Source organism: Peromyscus eremicus, chromosome 5 (assembly GCF_949786415.1).
Source record: "Peromyscus eremicus chromosome 5, PerEre_H2_v1, whole genome shotgun sequence".
NCBI classification, from domain to species: Eukaryota; Metazoa; Chordata; class Mammalia; order Rodentia; family Cricetidae; genus Peromyscus; species Peromyscus eremicus.
The window spans coordinates 9,129,438-9,153,836 of NC_081420.1; the positions used below are offsets into that span (position 1 = coordinate 9,129,438).

The 24,399-nt window shown below is 56.5% G+C and overlaps 1 protein-coding gene across 2 annotated transcripts in view; it reads right to left on the minus strand.

The window, feature by feature from the left end:
- Positions 1 to 24,399, minus strand: part of Unc5a (unc-5 netrin receptor A) — a 58,848-nt gene that overhangs the window by 7,871 nt on the left and 26,578 nt on the right. The window contains exons 2-7 of one of the 2 annotated variants that reach the window (XM_059262891.1): positions 7,330 to 7,551; positions 2,572 to 2,715; positions 2,228 to 2,331; positions 1,886 to 2,066; positions 1,118 to 1,285; positions 375 to 539 (exon numbers count right to left, since the gene is read on the minus strand). In XM_059262891.1, the coding sequence (XP_059118874.1) occupies positions 375 to 539; positions 1,118 to 1,285; positions 1,886 to 2,066; positions 2,228 to 2,331; positions 2,572 to 2,715; positions 7,330 to 7,551 (984 nt within the window). The remainder of the gene's footprint in view (positions 1 to 374; positions 540 to 1,117; positions 1,286 to 1,885; positions 2,067 to 2,227; positions 2,332 to 2,571; positions 2,716 to 7,329; positions 7,552 to 24,399) is intronic. The other variant, XM_059262890.1, reaches the window with a different exon arrangement.

Genomic DNA, 24,399 nt, shown 5'->3' on the forward strand with positions numbered 1-24,399 from the left:
TTTTAATTGAAAGAATAGGGGAGGGTGTAGTCTAGAGAAAAAAATCCAACAGAGATCTTTAATTGTTAGTTATGGCCTTGTAATTAACAGGCCTCACAAGCCCAGCATCCCCACAGGACTTACGTGTGCACTTGGGGGATGGGATAATTTCAAGGCTGTGGGAGAGCAGATGGGTGTACATGAGTCAAGGTTCACATCTGTGCGTGTCTCGGGAGGAAGGTGGTGAGACCGTATGAGCACGCGGATGGGTGTTGAGATGATGGGGACCCCGGGATCCCAAGCCTTGGACAGACACAGACTATGGCAAGGGCTGTAGGGCTGGACAGGGCCAACTCTGGCAAACTCAAGGGGACCCTGGGGCCGAAAAGACTCACTGTGCAGGCAGAGGTCACTGGTACAGTTGCGGGTGTCCAGGTCAGCACCCCGGCACTCCTCACCTCCGTTGCGGGGTGCTGGGTCAGAGCACTCACGGCTCCTCCAGTGGGTGCAGTCAAGCCCGCAGGCTGACCACTTACTCCATGAACTCCAGCTCCCATCCACTGGACAAGAGAGACACAGGCAGAAAGCAAACAGTCCAATCAGCTTAGGAAGCTGGCCTGGGCGGCCTGCCTGGGTGGCCCCACTAGTCGTCTGGACCAGGCAGGACAAGCTGGCCTGGACTTGGGCACAATGCCAGGGTCAAGCTCTCCAATCTGTAGGACCTTGGGCTGTCCAGCTAGCCTTGATGACACATGCTAATGACGGGGAGACGCGATGATGCCAGGGGCTGCTGGCTCTCCCCACCCAGGGAGGCTGTCCTGGTCCTGAGGTGGGAAGGGCTCTCAGTCACATGACTGCCCTTCTGGTCCCAGGCACAGGTGGATGTGCAGCCCCAGGCTGAGCCTAGATCCTGTCCTCAGACTGCACCTTAGACCCTAAACTGAGCCCAGGCCTGGACACAGACTGAGCTCTGACTCTGAGCACACTGCACCCTGATCCCCACCTCAGACTGAGCCTGGCCCTGCATGGCAGGCGGGTGGGATGGAGCCATGGGGGGGGCAGGCTGGTGGGTGCGATGGAGCCAGGCCACGGAGATGGCGTGGTGAGGAACGATGCAGGAGGCGGTGGCCGCTGGTACCTGGGCACAGAGTGGCGCAGGCTGTTTTCTGGGCATTCTGCCCCTCACAGAAGGCGCCCCCGTTGAGAGGTGCCGGGTTGGTGCAGCTCCGGCTCCGTTTCTGCCAGCCGCGCCCACAGCTGGCGCTGCAGACGGACCACTCAGTCCACGTCGACCACCCACCGTTCACTGGCCGGATAGAGAAGGACTGGGGTCAGGGAGCGGGGGAATCCTCAGACATGCTGGTCCAAGGGATGGGGCAGGAGGGCAAAGGGCCTGTGAGCTGGGAGTGAGTGGGCTGCGGTGCTGGGGGAATACCGAGGAGGGCCAAACCTAGGCCGCTGGACCGCAAGGCCTGGCAGCACCTTCAGATACTCGGCCCTCCTGGCAAGTGTCGGGGCAGCCAGGCTAAACTGTAGCTCACAGGGCACCTCCAGCTGGAGCCCAGCATCTCAAAGGGCTGATCCTGTACGATCTCCCTCTGCCTGCTCTTGGGGGTCCCATATTATGTGGCTCTACTTCCCATTCCGGGGCCTGAGAAGCACGAGGATGACCTGTTATGTCCCCCTGAGCCTCATCTTGTCTCTTCATCTCTTGCGCTGTGCCCCACTCACAAGCGGCCAACACCTGTCCCAGCCCTTTGCCCAGACGTACCTCTGGCCTCTTTCCTAGTCAGGACACTGTCTGGTCAGCCTGGCCCTCGCTCCGTGCCTTTCCATCCTACAAGCCATGACTTCCCTGATGGTACCTGAGTACCTCCTCCTATGACCGGGGAGCCCCAGGACCCACCGTAAACAATGACAGCAGCCGAGGCACTGCGGCGGCGGGCTACGATGTTCTTGGCCACGCAGGTGTAGTTGGCAGTGTCGGCCAGGCGGGCCTGCCGTACCACGAGGCTGTGTTCCCGTGTGATGTACACATTGGGATCGAGGGAAGGGTCCACAAGGTCCTCGTTCCGGAGCCACTCCACCTAGGGGGAGAAGCCACGCCACTCCATGGCTGGCCCGTGCTGGCCTGACCGGGGGACAGAGTGGCCACTGGGAGGTGGCGGCCAGGACCCTGAGCTTTAGGTGGGATAAGAGGTCTGGGAGCCCTGTGCCCCTGTAGAGTGGGTCCTGCAGCCCCACTCACCTCAGCCGGGGGGATGCCTTCTGGGGGGCGACAGGGCAGCACGATGCCCTGCTCCAGAGACACTTCCTTGGCCAGTGGCTCCTGCTCAAAGTTCTTGCGCAAATCTGGAGGAAGAAAACAGTGTCCTTAAGTGTCTGGCTTAGCCTGACTGGCTCTTGGCCCGTGGTCCTGCAAGAATCATCATGACAGCAAGAAGTGCCAAGTGCACCGGGGGACACGGGGAGGATTTACATCCCCAGGCACTTCCTCCACCCATCACGGTGACCTCCAGGAAGCCTGCCCCCTCTCCAGGGGATCCTTCTAGTGGCCGCTCCTGTACATCACAGGCCTGGCCCCATACTCACAGGCAATCCGGATGTAGGCCTTCTGACTTTTGGTGGTACCCGAGGAGCTCCACGCCACACACTGGCACCAGTATTCCTCCAGCCCGAACACTTTTTCCACCTGCTGCCTTGATACATTGATACGGACCTCCATGGTTGGCAGCCCTGCTGGGTTCAAGGGTTACACTGAGTCTCCCTGTCCTGGACAGCTGACGACGCCCTGTACCACCCACAGCAGCCTGTGGACACTGTGAGCCCCCCTCAGCCTGGAGGGAACTCCAGGCTGACTACAAGGGACGCTGACACGTCTCCTGGACACGAGGAGTATGGTTTCTAGGACTTCCATTCCTTCTGCTCTGTCACCTGAGGCCTGTCTCAAGTAAGTCGCGGACAGAAAATCTCCCAAGTGGTTACTCTTGGGGCTTTGGTCAGCAGCAGGTTTGGCCTCCAGGAGCCCCAGAGAGGAAGGGTGCAGCAGACAGGCTGAGCTCTTTGTAGGTAGGCGAGGGTAGGGAAGTCTGCTCACCTCCCCGGAGGGCTAGCAGGTAGATCTGACAGGTGATAATGTAACAGCTATTATCATTACAGCTGCCAGGCAGGATGGAAACAGACTCCTGGGACTCAGGGTTTCCCACGTGCCAGGGTGGCATCTCACTCATGCCGCTCCCTTCCCTGGAACTGTTCCTATTCTGTGCTCCGTGGGGGTGCCCCACTCTGGATAGAGAAGCAGGTGCAGTGAACACCTGCTTTGCCCCAAGCACCAGGGTGGTCTGAATCCAGCGTGGTCAGTGTTCTACAGTCAGCTGGGGTGGCCTAAGCATGCTCATCCATCCCCCAGGGGGTTACAGTACAAGGGGGTAAGGGTCAGCAAGTGGGGGCCAACGGGGCTGGTGGTTGGAGGAGTCTGGGTGTACTGGGAGAAACCCTTCTTCCATCCCAGTCAGATCCCCACCTTCTGCAGCAACCAGAACCAGACAGTAGGGTGCTTGGGGGAGGGGCCTGGTCCCTTTGACAACTCAGAATGGGGGATGCTGGTCCGTCTCCATGCCACCTCCCACCCATAGTCTGCAGCCAAAACCACTGTCCCAGGAGTGAGAAAAGACTGTTTGTTTCCAATTTCTCCTCCTCCTGACCCCAATTTCCCTTGGGTCACTGGCTTATCAGAAAGAGAGAGAGAGGCCAGCCGCCAATGTGTTTCCATTGTTAACAGAGAAATTCAATTAGGGTTGCATTGCAGGAGCAGTGAGCCCAGCTGAGCCAGCCGGCCTGGGAGACTGCTTTCCTTCTTCATTTCTCTAACATGTCTCCCTGACCCCTTCCCAGACCCCCTCATGGAGTCTTCCAGCTGTAGCACTGGGACCCAGATGTGTGTATCACCCGTCCCATCCTCTGGCTAGTTCATACAGGTGTCCATGTCTACAGTCGCCTCTGGCTGCGATGATTACTAGGCAACTTATCTCTGTTCTGGACACTTTCTCCTGATATTCCTACTCTCTCGAGTGTAGGGTTGGGTGGGGCTAAGAACCAAGGTGCCCTTCACAGGACCTGGGTGCAGGAGAAGTGCCCTAGGCATCAGCCACCTGTCAAGCACTCATAAACTTGGGGCCTCCTAGACAGAGTCATGGGTGGAGCAGGGTCACTTTTCCCTTCTTCCTGTGTCAGGATCAGGGATGGATGACCTCCAGAACATTCTGGCCTGGGGTACTGAGTGTCCTCTGGGTGGACAGGCCATTGGTGGCCCCCAAACCCCATTATTTACCACGCCAGGGCAGCTCAGCTTGGGGGCCACAGCACTACACTGGAGTACTTTGTTTTCTGTCCTTCAACCCCTTCCCACTCTTCCTTCTGCTGCCGTGAAGCAGGAGGGGGGAAGCAGGGGGCACTTTTATCCACAATGACCTAGCTTCAGGCCACACCTCTGCAGAGGGAGCTGTGAGCAGGGGGACACCAGACCCTGCCCCGCCTTCCAGCAGGTCATTAAGGAGCCTGATCCTGGGAATGGATTCTAAGTGGGGCAGTATCAGCCCGACTAGGAAATATGAGCAGGTGCCAGCCTTGGAGAAGAAGGAGGGACCCTAGGGTGGCTGGACTAGGGGCGGCGTACGTGTGTGAATGTATATGCGCACACATGGGAATCCACAGTGGAGACTTGCTGAGTGTTTCTGGGAGGTGGAAGATTATCTGGGCACCCTGAAGTCAAAGTGGGTCCCTTCTAACTGATTTTAATAAGCACCAAGTTTAACAATGAATAATTACAGTCTGTACTAGAGGCCAGTGCTTGCTTTTACAGACTCCAGGCTTCCCCTGGCCTTCTGGATGGGAAGTGAAGGTAAATGGAGGGCCTTTGTCTCTTGTGAGAGCCCCTTTGCCACCCTAGCCCTTACGCAGGAATGAGATATGTCCCCATGATTCCGCTTCTCTGCTCATATGGAAGGACAGCACAGGTGCCAATGGGGGTACAGGGTGGGCACTGTCAGTGTGAGCTGCCAAGGTGCAAGGTGCTCAGTCAGAAAGGGCCTGGGCCCCAGGCAGACTCTGCACCTGAGACCTGTGGCAGCATGCTGTTCCAGGTAAGGAGGGGTGTCCATGGAGGACAGGTCCATGGCAGGGCTCACGAACACATCAAACGCTACTCTACCTATGCAATGACAGGGTTTCTCCTCCAACCTGAAAAGGCCACTCCCCTCCAGTTCACTGATGAAACAACTGATCTGGGGCTGGAGAGGGTGTCTCCTGAGGTTCTCATGCCCAGACAACGTGGGTTCTGGAGCTGCACTCACAGTCAGAAGTCCATCGACACCTCTAGTCTTGGGAGGTACTGTTACTATCTAGAACTTTCTTGAGCTACGCTCCCGAGCTTCCTGCAGGTGGGAGTCCGCAGTCTGAGAGCTGTGGGGGCTGAATCTTCAGTAGCTAACCTGGCATAGAGTGTATGCAAGGAATACTTGGGGGCTTGCTGGAAGGAAGCGGCAAGCGGCAGGTACGGATACGGTTGGAACAGTGCAGAATGCAGAGCTCAGTCGCTTGCCTAGGAAACAGGCCAGGGAGCAGAGCCCCTGGGGCCTCTGCTGGTGGGCCTCTGCACGTGGTGGGGAGGAATCCTGCCTCTGTGAACTCTGGCGGCAGAGGATGGCTGTCCTCTCTGTGGGCCAGAAGACCTGGCTGGAGCCCTTTGGGGGTCCTGGACAGGTCAGGGTCGAGGCCTCGGTCTTCTCTGTGAGGCAGCCTGCTTCTGAGGGCTAGGTCATGCTGTCTGAATCTGGGGCTCTTCAGTTTGCATTCACAATAGCAAGTGGTTCCAACTGTTCTCCCAGGCCACAGCCTCACCATCTGCCCTGCGTGATCCTCCCACAGAACAAGTCTGACTACAGTTTTCCTGACATCTGTTTGCACTCCGGGCTCACTTTCCCACCCAACCCCGAGCCATCCTCAAGGGCCATGTCCCGTCTCTCACCCTATCCCTTTGGACAGGGAAACACCCTCCTTCTAGGTACTTCTAAACTTGGACACTACCCCTCTTCTTGAACTCCTTCCCAGGAGCCACTACCCATTCCTGCTTCCCTGCAGCAAGGGCCACATCTGGGTCACCTTTCTGGGCCCTTTCCTGCCCCTCTTTAGAATCTGAATGGATCCCAGTACTGCTTGTCTGCCTGCCTGGATGGCACTGTGGCTCACCCTCACTCTGGTGGCCTATACGTCCCAAATGGGCTGTCTTCTGGAGTGTGTGCTGTATCAGTCTGGCTGAGGTCATGGTGGAAATAGGTGCAGGACTAAACCAGAAGGTTCTATGTGTGTTAGTGGCTGTTAGTGTTAGTTATGTTGCTGTTAGTATGGCTGCCTCTGTGGCTCTGCTTTTGGGGAGTACTAGAAGCCAATTCAGGGCTCTCCGTGCATGCCCCCTTGCCCACCTGTTGCCTGAGACCTGGCAAGGCAATGGGGAGAGTTGGTGTCCTACGGGAGGGTAGGTACTTCTTGGTTTTGCCTGCTGCTCTTAGGACCCCTCTGCCCATCTGAGCCGAGTCTCCTTGGGACTGCTTCTCTTGTCGGCCTCCCTGCATGTCACCCATAGCTCTGGTCACATCACTCTGTAGTCTGAAGTCCCACAGGTCAGTGGCATTCCTTGGGGCCCCCTGTGTACACTCATGCACCTTCATTCAGCTTCACTGCTGAGCCATGACCAGCATGCCTGGTCTCTGTTTGGGCTACGTCCCTGGTCAGGGGTATTTTCTCCCTCTTCTCTCTCTGGCCATTTCCTAGTCCTCCATCATTTAGCCTCCCCGAGGAACATGTCTGTGAGCCCTGAGGCAGCCTCGACGCTGCTCTCCTCTTACTAAGAAGCCACCCCACTGTCTGCATCTCTTGGGGGACTGTGTCCTCGTCAGAGGGAATGTGAAATAACGCAAACATGCTTGAGCGGACGGCAGAACACAACCAGAGAATACGTTCTTACCATGTGGAACCTGCTCACTTCTACCCCGTGTCTTTGTAGGTACCTCTGGACAGGCTGCCCGGATTTTGTGCATTGCTGGGAGACCCTGGGGCACTTCAGTGGATGAGTGTGTGTGAGGGCCTTCCCGATTACTTCCCAAGCGAGAAGACCTCTGTACATCCACAGGGTGCCACGGGTGGGCATTCTGCCTTCCCTGGTGACACAGAAGGCAACCGGGCAGGAGGCGGCTGCACCTGGCCCTGCCGCTTGCAGGAGCTCACAGACCCCCAGGCCAGCCGTGACTCTTCTCCCTCAGCTGCCTCCCCCGAGTGACCCCATCTGGGACTCACCACTGCTGCCGTCAGTGCTGCGCTCGATCACGTGATCCACCTGGCGCACCCACTCCCCATTGCACTTGAAGAAGATCTGGGTGGCGGGCACAGCCTTGCACGCCAGCAGCACGGGCTTGTTCTTGACGATGTACACGTCCTCGGGCTCCACCAGGAAGTGGGGAAGTAGGTCTGGGCCAGCACCAGGCACTGGGCTGGCCACTGTGGCACTCTGCTGGGCACCTGCAGGAGGAGGAAAGGAGGGGTAAGCCAGGTCTTCCTGAGACTGGTGGAGGCGGCTGACACAGCAAAAGCCCAGTGTTGGGTGGGACCAAGGAATAACAGGTGCAGGCTGAACCACTGGACGTCCCTTCTGAGCCTGTGTCTTCATCTGCAAGTTAGCGTACCAAAGGACCGTGACCTTCCGACTAGGGTGTCACGGTGAGGGTAAGGCAGGTGTCGGCACTCAGGAGGCTTTGGACATAAGACAGCAAAGACAACCCCATATTCTACTAGGAGACGTTCTGGGATTTGGCCTAGCAGACTCTTGTCCCAGTAGACCTGGGTGGAGGTGGAGGGCCTGGCACTTCAGACAGGTGACGCTAAAGTACAGGTGAATGGAGAGAGGCAGGGGACTGTACCCAGGGTGTAACTTTGAGGGGCAGCAAGGGGGTGCTGGGTGGAGTTACAGTATGGAGGACTGGGGAGGGGTGAAGTGGGAAAAGGGCTGGGGAGGCATGATGGGTAGACATGTCAGGGTGGACGCCAGCAGAGTCTTCCTGGAAGTTCCAGGACCTGGGCCACTCCCATCCATTCAAGGAGACCTGAATATGGGTTTCCTTCTAATTTTAACTCAAACCTACCACCATCCACAAGTCATTTGTTACTAATTACATGGGTAATTGGCTCCAAGGCATTGGTGGAGGTAAAATCCCCAGAGCAGTGTGATATGTCTGTCTACCAGCAGGACACCCAGGAGGCGGGAATGCTGCTCACCAAACGGCCCAGCTGGCCTGGCCAACCCTCAAAACTGCAGCAATATCCCACCAACACACAAATTAATAGGGGCCTCTGGGCACAGAAGTGGGGGAACTCCCTAGGAAGTGATTTCTGCTCCCTGGTCCTGGAGACCTCGGGGGGGGGGGTGTTAGGTGAAATCACCGACTTTGCCTCTGTGAGATGGGGTCACTCCAGTGGCTCACGGGGATTCTGGAATACCTCATGAGGTTGGTTGCTCTGAAACGCCTCCTCAGAAAGGTAGAGGCTGCCAGCGGCGGTCCTTTGCGCTGCCTCCAGATCCCATTCCTCCTTTTAACGCATCTTTTCCCCTCCCTGGCCCCTCCGCGGCCAACCTGCGCCTTCCTCCTGTGGCTGTTTCCCCAGCCACCTCCCTGCATGTTCCTGCAACTCTGTAATAAAGGCCGAGCACAAGCAGTCAGTGACAACGGAGTTGCCCTTCCCAGACCACCCTCGGCCGGGTGTGTGTTAGGTTCAGGAATGTGGAAGATTAGGACAGAGCGGGGAGAATCCAGACCTTTCACTGCCAGACACGAGGCCTCAGCAGAAGTCACTTCCCCTAGAACCCCAGCTCTGACCCTAAGCTCAGGAAGTGCTCAGGGGGACCACCCTATGACCACTCACTCTGAGTGTGTGTGTGGGGGTGCTGAGGGTTGAACCTAGGGCATGGAGCTTGCAAAGCACATGTTCCACTGCTGAGCTCCACCCACAGCCTTCAAGCTCAGGGAACGCTTGAAGTCTGAGTCCGGCTCACTGGTACACCTTAGGGCTCATTCAGACCGCTGAGCTTGGAGAGTGAAGGGGGAAACGGGGAGAGGCTCAGGAGTCAGTTCTAGGGTGTGGGTGTAAGATGAGTGCTGGTAGGCATGCTAGACTCTCAAGCCACAGCTTCTCAGCAGTCCCCAGGACTGCACACATGAACGGCCAAGCTAGCCCCAAGGCAGGGCCCTGGAAGGAGCCACCACAGGGCAGGTCTGGGTCTGCTTCTGCCTCCCCTTAACTGGCAGAGGCTCAGCATCATAGGCGGCGCCCGCCCGTCTCTTTGCTCAGAGCTGGATGGGCGCGGGTCCCCTGTGGGGTGTGAGAGCAGGGAGTGGGTGCTCAAGCCTCCCGCCTCTCTATCGATCAGCGCAGCAAGCCCTACTCACGTCAGCCGCCCGCTGAACCCAGCACAATCCCTCATGTCTGCATTTAACTGCTAATGAAAAATAAATGTACTGTGACCAATAAGGGACATAGCTCACTTCTCCAGGGCCTCCGTCACGCCACTCTGGTGTGGCCTCCCTCCCACTTCTGGGGTGAGGGTATTTATCAGGAGGCCCCAGGGGTACCTTCCAGGCTGTAGCCCTGTCCTCTATCAAGGACACTTATGGGTGAGTGGTAAATTTGGGCCATTTCCTCTAGGGACAACAGGGTGCTGTCTCGGTGGTCAGAGCTGGCTTCTCTCTTGCTCCCCCTGTGGTGGGCATCTGCACACTATCCCTGCTCCCATGTTCTGAGAGTTCTCTCACCTGAACTACACTGCATGTAGCATGGAGAGCCTTAAACCCCCCCACCACCACCACCGCCGTGGTGTGGGCCACTACACTGAACACTTTCTATATGAACCCTGCCATCCCGGATGGGACCCAGCAGTGCAAACTCAGATCCGAGTGACCTAGGACCCTGGTATGAAGCACTTGAATTCTCTAGTTGGCCCAGAACTGCCCCCCCCCCCGCCCCATTCCCCACTGCCTCAGCTGGGCCTGCCTGCTCTACCTCCGCTGTTTGCCTGCTTGACGGGGGTGTTTCAGGATGGGGCCAAGGCCTTGGCTGGCACCCTGAACACTCCATTCTGCCATCTGCCACCCTCCCATTCCGTTGCAGAAAGGTCTACTTTTACAGTACCCACCTCCCAAGCCCGTCTCAACCCGAAAACCACACATCCCTGCTGTCTGTCTCAAAGCGACTTAGTATAGGTGCTCACAGTGCAGACTGGGAGGGTTGCCTACTGCTGTCACCCTAGGACTGCTGAGGGCCAAACACAGGGAAACTGTTAGGGCACGCTGTGACTGCAGGCCGCTCCTGGAGCTGCATGGGAGTGGGCAAGTGCAGGCTCACCGCCACATCTGGGGAGTGGGCAAGTGCAGGCTCACCGCCACATCTGGGGAGTGGGCAAGTGCAGGCTCACCGCCACATCTGGGGAGTGGGCAAGTGCAGGCTCACCGCCACATCTGGGGAGTGGGCAAGTGCAGGCTCACCGCCACATCTGGGGAGTGGGCAAGTGCAGGGCTTACCGCCACATCTGGAAGCCCACTCAGCTTAGTTCCCCAGGGGTTTCTCCCACTGTGCCCACCTGGGGCTTTCCTAGCCACAGAATGAGGCCCAGCAGCTTTCTTGGGCTGCTATGAGGCTATGGTCACCAGAGACTGCAGGCTAGGTATGCAGATGGCTTGGCCCTGAAGTAAGGAGTAGCCCCTGCCTCTCTCAGGAGAGCTCGGCTGCTCATTTGTCAGAAGCCGGCACTCTTGCCCACGCTGCCCCCAGTAAGACAGGAGCAACACTGTAGCTGTCCCCTCCCCCCATGCCTTCTTGGGGATGAGGGGTGAGCATGTGTGTCTACATGCATGTGCAAGTGTGTGTGCATAAAGAGGCAGGCCAGAGGGTGGTAGTTAGAAGCAGAAAGAAAACTAGATGAACTCCCAGGGTCAGTGGTAGAAAGAGACAGAGAGTCCTGGGTAAAGGACCTTGTTACCTCTTCTGTGACCTGAAATGTACACTTTCATTTGGCACACACAAATTGAGTGCCTGCTGCATGCCAGAGAGCACTCCGGGCCTGGGACGCTGCAGAAGCAGGCGAGCAGCCCTCTCCCAGAGGCTTGGGGAACAACCCAGTTCAAGCACTGCTCACACTACAGGAGTGTGGGAGAACAGGGGAAGTGATACTTCAGAAAAGATGGGGTAACAGGGATCCAGAGGGAAGCAGGTTCGGGGGGGACTTTTAAGCAGTACCCCAAACGCCATGACCAGGCTAAAGAGTGCTTAGGCTTAAAAAGGGAACAGTGAGCTCACAGGAAGTAGCTGGGCTTGTTTGAGACCACCATGGCCAGAGCAGGACTGGAGATGTGTGTGGTGGGGAGCACCTCAGAGTTTAGGAGGAAACAGAGGCCTTCAGGACCCAGAAGGAACTTGGGGTTTCACTGCTCAGTTTGTAGGAAGACTCCCCAGGCCAGGACATTACCTTGTGGGAGGGTCTTGGAGGAGGGTGGGCACAGATAAATGGACAGCAGGTGCCTGGCCCATTCTGTCCACCTGGGAAGTACCAGCAAAGGAGCCTGCTCCTCTGAGGCCTCAGGTCCACACTGTTTAACTTTCAGCTTTCCACAGTTTAGAGGCTCCTGGGAGAGAGTCTCAATGAGGGATCATCTAGTTAAGGTTGTCTGTGGGCACATCTGTGGGGGAATCGTCTTGATTACTTACTAATAGACATAGGAGGATGCAGCTCACTGTGGGCAGCACCTTTCCCACGGCAGGGCATCCTGGACTGTATGAGAGCACAGAAAGCCAGCTGAACAGGAAGCATGCATTCTTCTCTGCTCTGGACTGGGTGTGATGGGATCAGCTGTTTCAAACTCCCGCCGCCTTGATTTGTCCACAATAATGGACTGTAACCTGGAATTGTGAGCTGAAAGGATCTCCTCTCCCCCAGGTTGCTTTTTGTCTTGATATTTTTTATCACAGCGGAAATGAAATCAGGACAGTCACCCACCTGAGCATCTATCCCATCCCATGAGCCTCCTTCCAGGATACAGGCTACACGCAGGATTGTGGTGGGTTTGATTGCATGCTGCCTCTCTTCAGACCATGACTCCTGTGGGCAGGAGCCCAGGTCTGGCTTGGATGGCAGTAGAATGTTTGTTGAATGACTGAATGACCTCAATTCTCCCTAAAAATGAAAAGCTATGCCCTTCCTTCTTGGTCTATGAGAAGACCCAGAGATCGGGCAGAGAAGTCCGCCAGCATGTGCAGGTGCACACAAGGCCCCTCCCTGCAGGACGCCCAGCTCCTCTCAGGTACATTGGACATGTCTCTGTGTGAAGCTGAGCCCCATGACTTTCCTCACAGCTGTGGGGAAGATGAGAGCTTCCTGTGTATCTCAGAGGCCCAGGGTGGGTGTGAACATGCTTTCAAATGTTTTATTTTTAAAAGCACCACGAAAATATGAGGTGTGATTAATCAAGCTATTAATGAAGTTGCATTTACTGAGTAAGGCCTCACCCCAGCCAGCGGGGTAGGAGGGGTGGGGGCGGGATGTCACCTGGGCTCCCACAGCTGCAGCCAGGAGCCAGCTCTTTCCCGGCACAGCCAGCACCCTGCTCCTTCTTCCTGCCACCCGCTCCTTCCATCCTCCCGGTGCCCTGCGTGGGGTGAACACAGCCAGAGACAGGATGGCCAGCTGCTTTTCTGCCCCTGAAAAACATAGGCTGGGACTGGAGGGGGAGGGGCTGTGTTCCAGCCTCGCCTGTCCCCCAGCCTACCCGTTGTGCTCCCCATGCTGTGAGCTGGGGCGGGGTGGGGGGCAGCGTTCCAGAGGCGTATCTGTAGATGGTGGCTCTTTGAAGGTCCCTCTGGCCTAGGTGTCCCAGCTCCCCAGGCAATATGGATACCCAGGATAGAGAGAAATGCTTCAGGAAAATGTTGCCTTTGGTCTAGGGCTTGAGCTTCCCCTCCAGCCCCACCCTGGGGACTCCCTCTATATCAGGTGGTATCTTGACAACCTGAAATCCCTCAAGAGCTTTTGCACATCCTGTTCCAGGCCCCCCACCCCCACCCCGTCCAACATTCCGGCTGACAGCACCTGTTTTTCTTCCAAGAAAGCCAATACTGAGCAGGCCACGCGCTGACCCTACCCCTGGCTCCTCCTCTAACCACCCCGCCTGGCTAGTGGTCCTGCAGATCCTCCTTTGCAAAGATAGGGGCCCAAGACCTTGGCTGGGATGAGGGGACAGAATCAGAGCTCTGTGCCTCCCACAGCAGAGGGCTAGCCCTGCAAGCCGTGTCTGTCAGAGCAAGGCCAAACACAAGGTGAGGTCTGAAATAGCGGACCGGAGATGGCAGATAGCCAGAAAAGGGACAGGTGGAATTCCACCAGGCCAGAGTTACAGGTAGGGTTGAGTTCCTGGCCATAGGGGCCAGTTCTTTCCTTAGCCGAAGCCACCTGAAGTCAGGACCTTTGCCCCGCAGATCGATGTGCACATCTCCTGCTGGATTCTGCTCCACTTGTAATGCCTGCTCCAATTTCCTTCCACCAAGCTTTCCTGACCCCAGACAGTGCTGGCCACACTCCTCTGAGCCCCCAGACAACAATCATATTGCCAGTTTTGAGTGTGTCGATGCCTCGAGAACAGTGGCTGGGTGTTTTTAACCTCCTGCCTATCTCCAGAGCCAGACCAATGTCTGACATATAGAGAGTGCCCAGAGAGTGTTTGGTGAATGAATGTTGAACTCATTGCTTGGGAAGGGACCAGAGTCCAGAAATGAAGGGCAGGGAGCAGACAGCACAAACTTCTAACTTCTGCTCTGTTCCTTCCACCCAATCAACAAATCAAGCAGTTCACTGGGAAGAGAAATATCTTCCTCAAAAAACAGAACTAAGCCCTGAGGAGGCAAAGGCCCTCCTCTAGGGAGAGCAGTCTCCAGGCCATGAGCCACTGGGCGTGGGGGAGAAGATCAGTGGGGTACAGGAGCCTGGGGGGCCTGCACACATGCAGGGCTGGGATTCCTCAGGGCTTAAGACAGCTTCAAGAGTTATTTCAATTATTAATATTTTTTTAAATTCTGTAATGGGAAGATTGACTACAAAGACCTAATATACAAGGGTACATATATTCTGGGAGGGGGAGGGAAGGAAGGAGGGGAGAGAGAGGAAGTACAAGGCGAAATGCCGGAGTGGTAGCAAGTCCCCTGTCCCCTGCAGACTGCAGGTCTTGGGGCACACAGAGAGCTGTGGGGTTCCAGGTGGCAACTCAGAGCTGTGAATTTGTCTGAAAGTGAAGACAAGGTTCCACGGGCCCAGAAATACACCCCAGGAACCTTCGCAATCCCTAGAAATCTAGCAACCCTTCACACTGCCCCCCAACTGCTTCACACAGCCTGGCTGCAGATCCCACACCACCTAGAAAGAGCCACATGGCCCCATCTCTGAAAGGACACACAGTGGTAACCCCCTAGGAGGAGGCAGGGCCAGAGCAGCGACCTCTTGGCCATCTGCCTCTCCAGTCATGGCTGCCATCCGCACAGGGCTCCCTGGGGACAGGTCAACATCCAGGCTGTAGTGACAATGCTGGTCTCTTCCGTCTGGGATCATGCACGAAGAAGTGACAGGAGGACACAGACCTCACAGGGTCCCAGAAGGTATGGCTGCTCCCGACCTGCTCTCAGACACGTGTGCACACACTCCGGTTGCCATGGTGATATGCGCATGAAAGTGTCACAGAAGCAGAAGCCACCTTCCCAAGATTGGAGGAAAGTCACCCTCTTTCCCAGTGGGCTCCAGGGGCCTGGACACAAGAACGGCCACAAACATCGTGCCACAAGCATCGTGAAGACAAGCAGGCAGACAGAACTGCCACAGAGGAGTGTGGCATTATGGACGAGCTCCAAGGATGGTCCTGAGTGGGGTGTGTGGCTAGACACCCTGCCCTGGCTGCTGCAGACTGGGCATGGTAGCTGGCAGCTGTACTGGGCTCCTGACTGCCTCCTGCTGCCGCACAGAGGAGAAATGAATGTGAGACCAGCCACATACCCCGCGAGTAGCGGATAAGTAGTCACAATATGGCGTTTCCTCAGCCTGGCTCTGCCCTAACAACCACCTCCCCCTCCGCCCCTGCTTCTTAAGCCCACCAAACTTACCCTACCACCAGACCTTTGCATGTGCCCTGTTCTCTCTGTAACTCACTCCTGCTCTTCCCACAGCGCCCCCTCTCGGACCCTCAGCCTTAGCTCTAGTGTCCACCTCCTCTGGGAGCCCCGACGGCTGCACACTGCTCAGGTGACCACTGCCAGCCTGACTGTTTCCCAGTCTGCTCTCCAGGCACCTGCTGCAGCCTGAGGTCCCCTGCTCTTTCTCTGACAGAGGCACGCCAGCAGCATCCGTCCAGCACTCATGCGGGGCCTGGCAAGGAGCACGGTGTGGTTTGTTTAGCTGTGCCAACGAACTAACTCAGGTGCCCCAACTCTATCCAGCACCCACCCTTTGAGTGACATGGTTGCCATCACTAGGAATTCTCAAGTCTACCAGCAAAGGGGACTTGAAAGCTCTGGAGGAGCTGTGATGGGGGACAGGCTCTTGGGTCCTACTCAGGACCCCCCCCCCCCCCGCTCCTGCCAAGGGGCCTTGCCTCAGGCCTGAGAAATAGTTAATAAAACTGAGGTCTAAATAAGCATTTGATTAACAAACGATAAAATAGCTATTGTGTCCCTGAATTAAGCTGTAATTGTGGTTGATAATTGGCTGGTTAGAATTTAATAAGCTACAATTAAATAGAATGGAATCCGGGGTAATTATGTGGTCACAGAGCCCAGGGGGAAGGGGGGAAGGGGGGAAGGAGGAAGGAGACTTTTTCCTGCTTTGACTTTGCCGGTGGCATGTGGCTGTGGGCCTCCTTCTAGTTTGCATGGAGGTGGAGATGGCATGTGTGCCTGTGTGCAGTGTGTTCCCTCCACCTGGCACCTGGCACTGGCGGGCCCAGGTCCCTTGTCACTGCTCAGTGCGAGGCGGCACATGAGCCTTGCCAGGGCAGTGGCGGCCTCCGCTGAAGGAGACACAAAGGAACTGTTGGCAGAGTTCCCTGCAGGGCGGGAGGCCAGGAGGGTGCTGGGAACGCCACAGAGGAGGGAGGCAGGCTGGAGAGGAGGGAGGCCTCTTGTCTGTCTAGTGAATAATCAGACTCAGAGAGGGAGAGCACCCATTCAAGGTCACACAGTGAGCAGCTGAGGAGCTTGGGCATTCTCACGCTGCCTGTGCATTAGAGGCAGCTCCACTGGCCTGCAGGCTGGAGGGTGTCCTCCCTGTCGGCACCCAAGCCCTCCCCAGTTTTGAAAAATCTGTGACCTTCACCAGGTAAACTTACAAGCTAGGAGAGGATGTCAGTAGTTCCAAAAATGTGGCCACAGTCTGGTGTGTCCATCCCACGGCAGCCAGGTGTGGCCCCTGGCAAACACACAGCGCTGATGGATGGCCACTGCCTACGTGGCTGTTTATGACCCCATCAGCGTTTTTACAATGTTGCCGGCAGTTAATTTAATTAAAGACCCCATCCTGGATGTGATGGCGTTTCATATCTCACTGGCTTAACGGAGCTCAGCCAGAGCTGAGCTGGGGTGGCTCTGGGGCTGGGCAGGGACAGGGACAGGGGCAGGGCTGTGTCTGAAGGCTGCAGACACAAGGTGGGTCACAGTCATCAGCCCTTGGGTCCTATGAAACACTACAGGACTGTGGTCACCCTGTACTTACACGTAGTTCCCACAACCCACTGCCTTCTCACTTCAACCTCACAAGGATTCCAGGAGGCAAAGACCTACTGTTTATACTCTACAGCTCAGAGATGAAGAAACTGAGGTCTGGGCCAGTGAAGGAGCGATTCCTTCCACGCAGGCAAGTGGCTCACCAGGGCATGCACGGACAGCAATCTTGCTGAATACAGTGTGTGGATCACAGCTAGACGCAGGTCTTGCCCCAGGGAGTGGCCTCGTCACCACAGCAGGAAATCCTGGTACAGCCTCCCAGAACCACATCTGCCATGGTCCACCCTCCAGCATCTATGGTCACACTCTCTTCCTGAGCCATACCCACAACCAGCACGATGACCCTGTGACCACAGGTCTCCAGCTAACCAGTGCTCCAGTTCTCAGAGGCTAAATTCTTGACCCCACTCTTAATACAGGAAGCAGCGAGGGAATCCAGACACTATGGAGGGCCCAGCTCCTGCCACTGAGCACATTCCAAGACAGCCGGGGGTGGGGGTGGAGTGTGGGGTCAGAGTAGGCACTCCTGACACAGTCTTGACTTCCCCAGGACTTCCTGTCAGCTGGGTCACCAGCTCCCAAGGCACCTCAGAGAATCTAGGCCCACTGTTCTAGCTCCAGGTGCCTTCAAGCCGCTCTCCTGCCTACTCCTCCATGGCTTCCAGGCCACCTAGTTTACCTCATCTTCTCCCACTAACCTCGGATATAACACCAGTGCTGTAACCTCAGAGGGCAGAGGCCAGCTCCTCCAGCTCCCATGCCTGTGCAAGTCCCCAGCCTGCAGGGCACCCACCCACTCCCAGTGCTTCTACTGAGTCATGTGACCTCCTGTGGGCCATCCCTCCTGGGCATGTGAGGCTTGTTCTTGGATCTTCCATGGGCTGTCAGAGGTCAGCTGTGCAGGTGGTGGCCTGCTCCATCTGACTGCGCACAGTACTGGCTGGTTTTGTGTGTCAACTTGACACAAGCTGGAGTCATCAGAGAGGAAGGAGCCTCAGTTGAGAAAATGCCTCCATGAGACCCAGCTATAAGGCGTTTCTCAATTACTGATCAATGGGGAAGGGCCCTGCCCATGGTGGGTGGTGCCATCCCTGGGCTGGTGGTCCTGGGTTCTATAAGAAAGCAGGCTGAGCAAGCAGTAAGCACTCCCCTCCATGGCCTCTGCACCAGCTCCTGCCTCCAGGTTCCTGCCCTGCTTGAGTTCCCGTCCTGACTTCTTCAGGGATGAACAGTGATGCAGAAGTATAAGCCGAATAAACCCCTTCCTCCCCAAGTTGCTTTTTGGTCATGGTGTTTTGTCGCAGCAATAGAAACCCTCACTAAGACAGCACCCTCCAAGGCACACCCATGTCCTTGCCACCTCCTCTCTGCAGTGTCCCGCTCAGGGGCTGGAATTTGGAGGCCAGTGACAGCAGGTCTCACTCTGCTCTCCCTGGCTGTGTGACCCCGGGCCAGCCACTTTCATCTGGGATGATCCAGCACTCGGCTGGAGAGATAGAGGTAGAGAGTGCTGGGCCCACCCCAGGGTCAGCTCAATCCAGCAACTGCCACCACTGAGGCAGGCTGGCCAAGAAGCTGGAAAGCCACACTGTCGTGGAAGCTCCCGCAGTAAAGCGGTGACAGCTGATTTAAACATTTTAGACACTGTTGACCAAACAAGCTGGCAGGCCAAAGCCCGACTAGACAGTGTCTCTCAAGGTCTCAACTTTACAAATTAGGGTCACAGCAGGGCAAGGGGGAGTCCCCTCCCACACCACTCCACTGCTCAGTCTCCTTCCCTCGGCCAGCACTCGCCCTCCCCGGAGCTCCCCCAGCCTCCAGTGGATGCCCTGAGGCCAGGCGGTGGCTGGCGACTCACTGCCATCCACAGGTGTCTGGGGCTTCACTGTGATCAGCTGGTGCCCACCTTTACCTGAGGCCTGAGACACTGTCCTTTCCAGAGGCTGAGGGGCCCCGAGAGCCATGTGATGCTCTCCGTCTGGGAAAGGAAGAGGCAGTGAGCACCTTGCGCTCACTGTGCTTCAGACTGCAACCAAGGAGCAAGCAGAAGGCTGTGCAGACGGGTAGAGGCGGTGGGAGCTAGGGACCCCAGAGAGGAGGGAGGGAGCCTGGCTTCAGCCTTCGAGCTGGGAAGAGGGGGTCTGGCCATGGCCATCACACCCCTGACAATACAGTAATGAGCCCTCACCCCATTTTAATTATCTGCTGTCCAAATAATTACCAGCTTGTTTATTTCACTTAACAGCAGCTGTACTTTTTTCTCCTAATATTGATTTCTATGTTTTCCTGGTGGGTTCATTATCTTCCCTACCCCTTTAATAGGCTCCTGAGGTCTTGAGTGAAGAACATGGGAAGGAAGCAGAGGGAAGGAGCCCAAGGGAACACGGAAGAAGGAGAGAAGTGGCCCAGCCCTTCCTGTGCAGCCTGAGGTGAGCCACTGCCCTCTCTGGGCCTGGGATTCTGGAACCCTCGCTCCGGCCACACCCTCTCATCCTGATGCAGTCAGGGTGGATTTTTTTTTTTTTTTTCCTGAGACAGGGTTTCTCTGTGTTGCCTTGGCTGTCCTGGATCTCACTCTGTAGACCAGGTTGACCTCAAACTCACGGAGATCCACCTGCCTCTGCCTCCTGAATGCTGGGACTAAAGGCGTGCACCACCACGCCTGGGTGGAATGTTTTAAAATGAAAGAAAGGAGGGAGAAGCGGGTGGCAAAGGCTGATGTGCCATCCTTGTCAAGAGCTCTAAAGGGACACGCAGAAATGGAGTCAAGGGAAGGAATCGAGAATCTTGGAGAAACAGGGCGCTAATGCCAAAGGGGGCCCCAGGGAGGCTTCGGGGTGGAGGCCAAGCTTCCTCCTGTCCCCCAGGAGATCCCACCCCCAGAAGCCCAGCTCTCTTGGGTCTGGCCCCCATCCCTGGCTTCTGCCTCACCTTGCCTGCCATCACCATGGAAACACAGGCGATGCTATGATGTCACATGGCTTCAGAAAAGCAGCCCATTTGGGGGTGGGGGTGGGGGCAGAGCAGGGGAAGGGAGGGTCAGGTCTTCTTTTGGTAAAGATTTAGAACTTTCTAGAAGAGGTCATGTGCTCTTTAATAAATCACTAATAATTGTATGAATATTTAAATCTTAATACAAACCTGCAATAGGCCCAGTGAGACCCCCCCCCCCCATTGTAGGTATTTATGGCTCTCAGGCTGGAATATATAAAAGTTGGCATCAGTCTGGTTGAACTGCTGTTACGCTGCAGCTAAATGGGTAATTGGGAGTGAGAGGCGCTATCCGTGGATATAAATTACCTACAGTAAACTGAGGGCATTCACGGAGAGTTTATTATCAATTATCTCTTGCTTGTTCCCCTTAAAACGAACTTTAAGTATATTAATGAGAAAATTTACAGGTCTTAATGAAATGGAGGAAGTGTGAAGTGGCTGAGCCCCCTCCCCCCAGCTCGGACACCCTGGGACACTCAGCAGCCCGGTACCACTGTGCCAAGCCGCCGCTGTGCAAAGCCAACTCCTTCTCTTCCACCTGTCTCTCCCCAGAGAGTAGCACCAGGATGAGAGGGTCAGCTTCAGTAACACAAGCGCTTGTTCATCCAACAATTCCCACCAGGGCCTGCTGTGTGCGGACAATCCGCTTCAGGAGACTGAGGGCAGGAGACCTTCATCTGCCCCCTCAGCACAACGTGGGCACTGCCATTGGAGCGGCACAAATGGAGTGTGGCGGGGGATGGGAGGGCAGAGAGAGAGAGAGAGAGAGAGAGAGAGAGAGAGAGAGAGAGAGAGAGAGAGAGAGAGCACGTGCGCGCGCGAGGGCCAGCTCTCCTTCCAGGCTTGGAAGCTGCCCCCTGAGGAAGCCAGGGGCAGAACCTTTGTGTATCTGTGTGTCCACCCTGCTCCTCAGCATGTCTGTCCCCGCTGAGATGCACTCCAGACACAAGCAGCCACAGGCTGGCTTGCCTCAAGGTCGGCTTGACCTCCTTCTGGTCCAATTCACCGCCCGGCAGGCAGGCAGCCTTGGCTCCCTCAGGTCCTCAGCACCAGGACTGCTGACTCTCCCTGCTGTCCTTGGCTTCTCCTGATACCAAACGTGGTGCTGGGCCCTGAGTGGCAGCTGGGGATTGCCATGCAGGGCAAAATCAGGTTTGATCGCTCTCTGGGGCCCACCCACCGGTGGAAGACAGACACTGGCCAGATCGGCAGAGTGGTGAGACCAAGGTTGTAGTCCTTGTCAGCGCTGGCTCAGGACAGCGCTGGTGGAAGCAGCAAATCCCCGGGGAAGCTGATCTGGGTGCCCTGGGCAGGTCCCTGCAGCAGGCATCGCCAGCCTGTGTAAGATGCCACAGCACAAGGCTCAGGGGTCCGTGAGGATGTCCTTCAAGGTCAAAACACCGCTCATGGCGTGTCCCCGTGTCCCCCCCCCCCCCCCCCCCCGTGTCTGGGTCCTTCTGAGGTGCTTCTGCCCACCACTGAGTCACTGTTCCCACCTGCCAAAGGCGCGCTGGGTCTGATTGCTCTCTGAGGCACCTGGCTCCCTGCTGGCCCCTCTCTTAGCTCTTAAACAACAATGGGTTTCACAGCGCCCCAGAGCAGGACATTTCTCCTCAGCCACCCAGGAGTGGGGGGTGTGATGCATCATCACCCTGCATGGAAACCGGCTGGATTGGCTTGTTTGTTTTTCTCCTGCCCTTTGACAGGCACCGAGCCTTTGCTCCGGCAGCTCAGTTCAGCCTCAGGGTCTTGGGATCTGCTGTTCTTTCTGCAAGCTCCCACAATTAGCTCCTACACTCAGTACTTCCTCAAGAAGCCCCCCCCCCCCCGCCGCCCATGTGCACACTTAGGCTTTAGTGCTCCCCCTCACCCTACCCATGTGCACACTTAGGCTTTAGTGCTCCCCCACCCCACCCATGTGCACACTTAGGCTTTAGTGCTCCCCCCATGTGCACACTTAGGCTTTAGTGCTCCCCCCCACCCCATCCCACCGCCCATGTGCATGCACACTTAGGCTTTAGTGCTCCCCCCCATGTGCACACTTAGGCTTTAGTGCTCCCCCCCACCCCATCCCACCACCCATGTGCACACTTAGGCTTTAGTGCTCCCCCCCATGTGCACACTTAGGCTTTAGTGCTCCCCCCCCACCCCATCCCACCGCCCATGTGCACATTTAGGCTTTAGTGCTCACCCCCACCCCATCCCACCGCCCATGTGCACACTTAGGCTTTAGTGCTCCCCCCATGTGCACACTTAGGCTTTAGTGCTCCCCCCCCCCCACTGCCCATGTGCACACTTAGGCTTTAGTGAGCTTACTTCTCTGCTGTCTGTCTGCCTGACTCGCTTGCAACATGGCCAGGCAACCCACAGGTCCTCCATCCGTGCTGCCATGGGAACAGATAGCTCCCTGGGTACCCTGAACTCTAGGCTGCAGAGGGCTTCAGGGTGCTTTCTGTAATTGGCAGGCATGGAATGCAGCACATAGGCCCTGTGTGGGCATGGGGAGCAGACAGTGTTGGAGGGCACCTCAGGCTGGCTACTGCAGAAGATGTGACACCTGGTGGCAGTTTCATTGGTGGCCACAGCACTGGATATGGGAGAACAGAGAAGCGACAGGGCCCAGAGGAAGGGTGACATTGTCCCACAGTAGTCGGTGGGAGGCTACCTGATGTAGCGGCCCTAGAGAGGGGATGTGCCCGCACAAAGCATCCTCATAGGTTTGAGGCGAGGTGGGGCAGAGCAGAGAGAAGAGATGGCTGTCATTCCCGGCTCAGGCAACTGAGTGGATGGCAGGGCAGCCGGGCATAAATAAACAGCCTGTCGTACACTGGCCAGGGAGGAGAGGTGGGGCACCTCTGCCAAGCTGCAGAGGCACCAGCCTGCTCTGCTGTGAGCACAGGTCAGGGAGTCCACAGCTGGCACTGAGGTCTGATGCCAAGAACTCTTGTGGACGGGGTGAGTCACTGGGCCACAGTGCTGTGGGTGCCTAACTCCAGCTGATGGCAGCAGGTGTGGTGCCTTTCCCTCAGGGGCTGCAGCCCACTGTCCTCAGGCTCCAGGGTCTAACCAACACACAGCTCCACACAAACCTTGCTTTTCTGCCCCCTGCTGAGGAAGTGGAAGAGGCCTCATCCAGGCATGTTCCCCTGACCTAGGTACAGTCTGCCAAACTCCCACTGGCCCTCCCACAACCCTTCTGGAAGCTGTGGGCACCAGTTCAGCTCAGCTCTTCTTCAGTGTCGTCCTCCTCGCTCGTCAGGACACTTCCACGTCTCTGAGTGGAAATAAACCATCTTTCCACTGTCTCAGGCGGGCATGAGGAGGGCCCAGGAGAGCAGAGCCATGCCACACCGGGGCAGGTGTAGACCCACAGCCAAGACGTGGAAGAGGTCATCCATGCTGCCCCGCACCCTAGCGTCCCTTGGGATTCCAGGATCTGTCCTGGGGATCCGCCAGCACCCAGGGCTCAGATCTCTGACACTTCCATCACCTTGGACCTGAGTTTAGCTGTGTTTATTTTAAAAGTGCCTTATCCACCCCACTCTGTTATGCGGCCTCATGGGCTTTAACTCTCTCTAGCCTCCCCCTCCCCCACACCCCCACCTACTGTCTCTGTAAACACTCCTCTCTCTGTGCCTATAATTAGCCCCAAATAGAATAATTCATAACAAACTTTATTTCTTGTGGCGTCTTTCTCGCTAACGTTGTCACTGTGCTCCTCACAGCACCAGCGGGAGGGAAGCCGGTCTCGGGGGAACGGCTGAGAACCTCGCCCACCCCCAGCAGACACCCACCCTGTGACACCTGCCTTTTCTAGAACGTTACAGAAACGGGCACACGTAGCATGTCGTTTTTGGGTCTGGCTTCTTCCACAGCGCCCTGCTTCTGCCGTCCCCTGGGCTGTTCTCTAAACACACAGCGAACACCTTTCTGTCTCTGGGCAGCAATCGCGATGCGGGTGAATCGCAGAGCATCTGATCATTCGCCCGGGTTCTTCTACAAGCAACCTTTGCCCACCCTAGACCTTTGTTTCTCCCGGAGTGGGGCTGCTAGGGCCCACAGCAGACACGCTGCATTAGTAAGTGACCCTGTCTTTGCCATGTGCTCTGTTGCTATTTATCGTGACATCTCGGACACTTCTCTCAACAGCGGTGACTCTTCTATGCCCATTTTGCAGATGACGAACTTTGTGCTGGTCCACACACAGCGAGATGCACGTGAGCCAGACAGAATGGCCTGAGTCTGTGCCCTAAGCCCTCTGCTCTGTTGCCACCAGAGTGAGGTGCTCTGTGCTGAGTGGAGCTGCGACCCGGACACTAGAGGCCCCAGTCCCAGTTCCCCTAGAGCTAGATGTACACCTCAGAGCACTGGCATCCACAATCGCCTTTGTCACTAAGAACCTCTATGGGCGGAAGGAAGTCGATTAGAGCCAACACTGGGTACCTGCTATGATAGTTTACCATCATTACAAGCTCCGAACCCCAACATTACAGATTTAGCTAATCAAAAAACTGCTTCTGGTGTTCCCACGGCCTGACAAAGTATGACCACGTCCTGACACCTCCACTCAGCCAA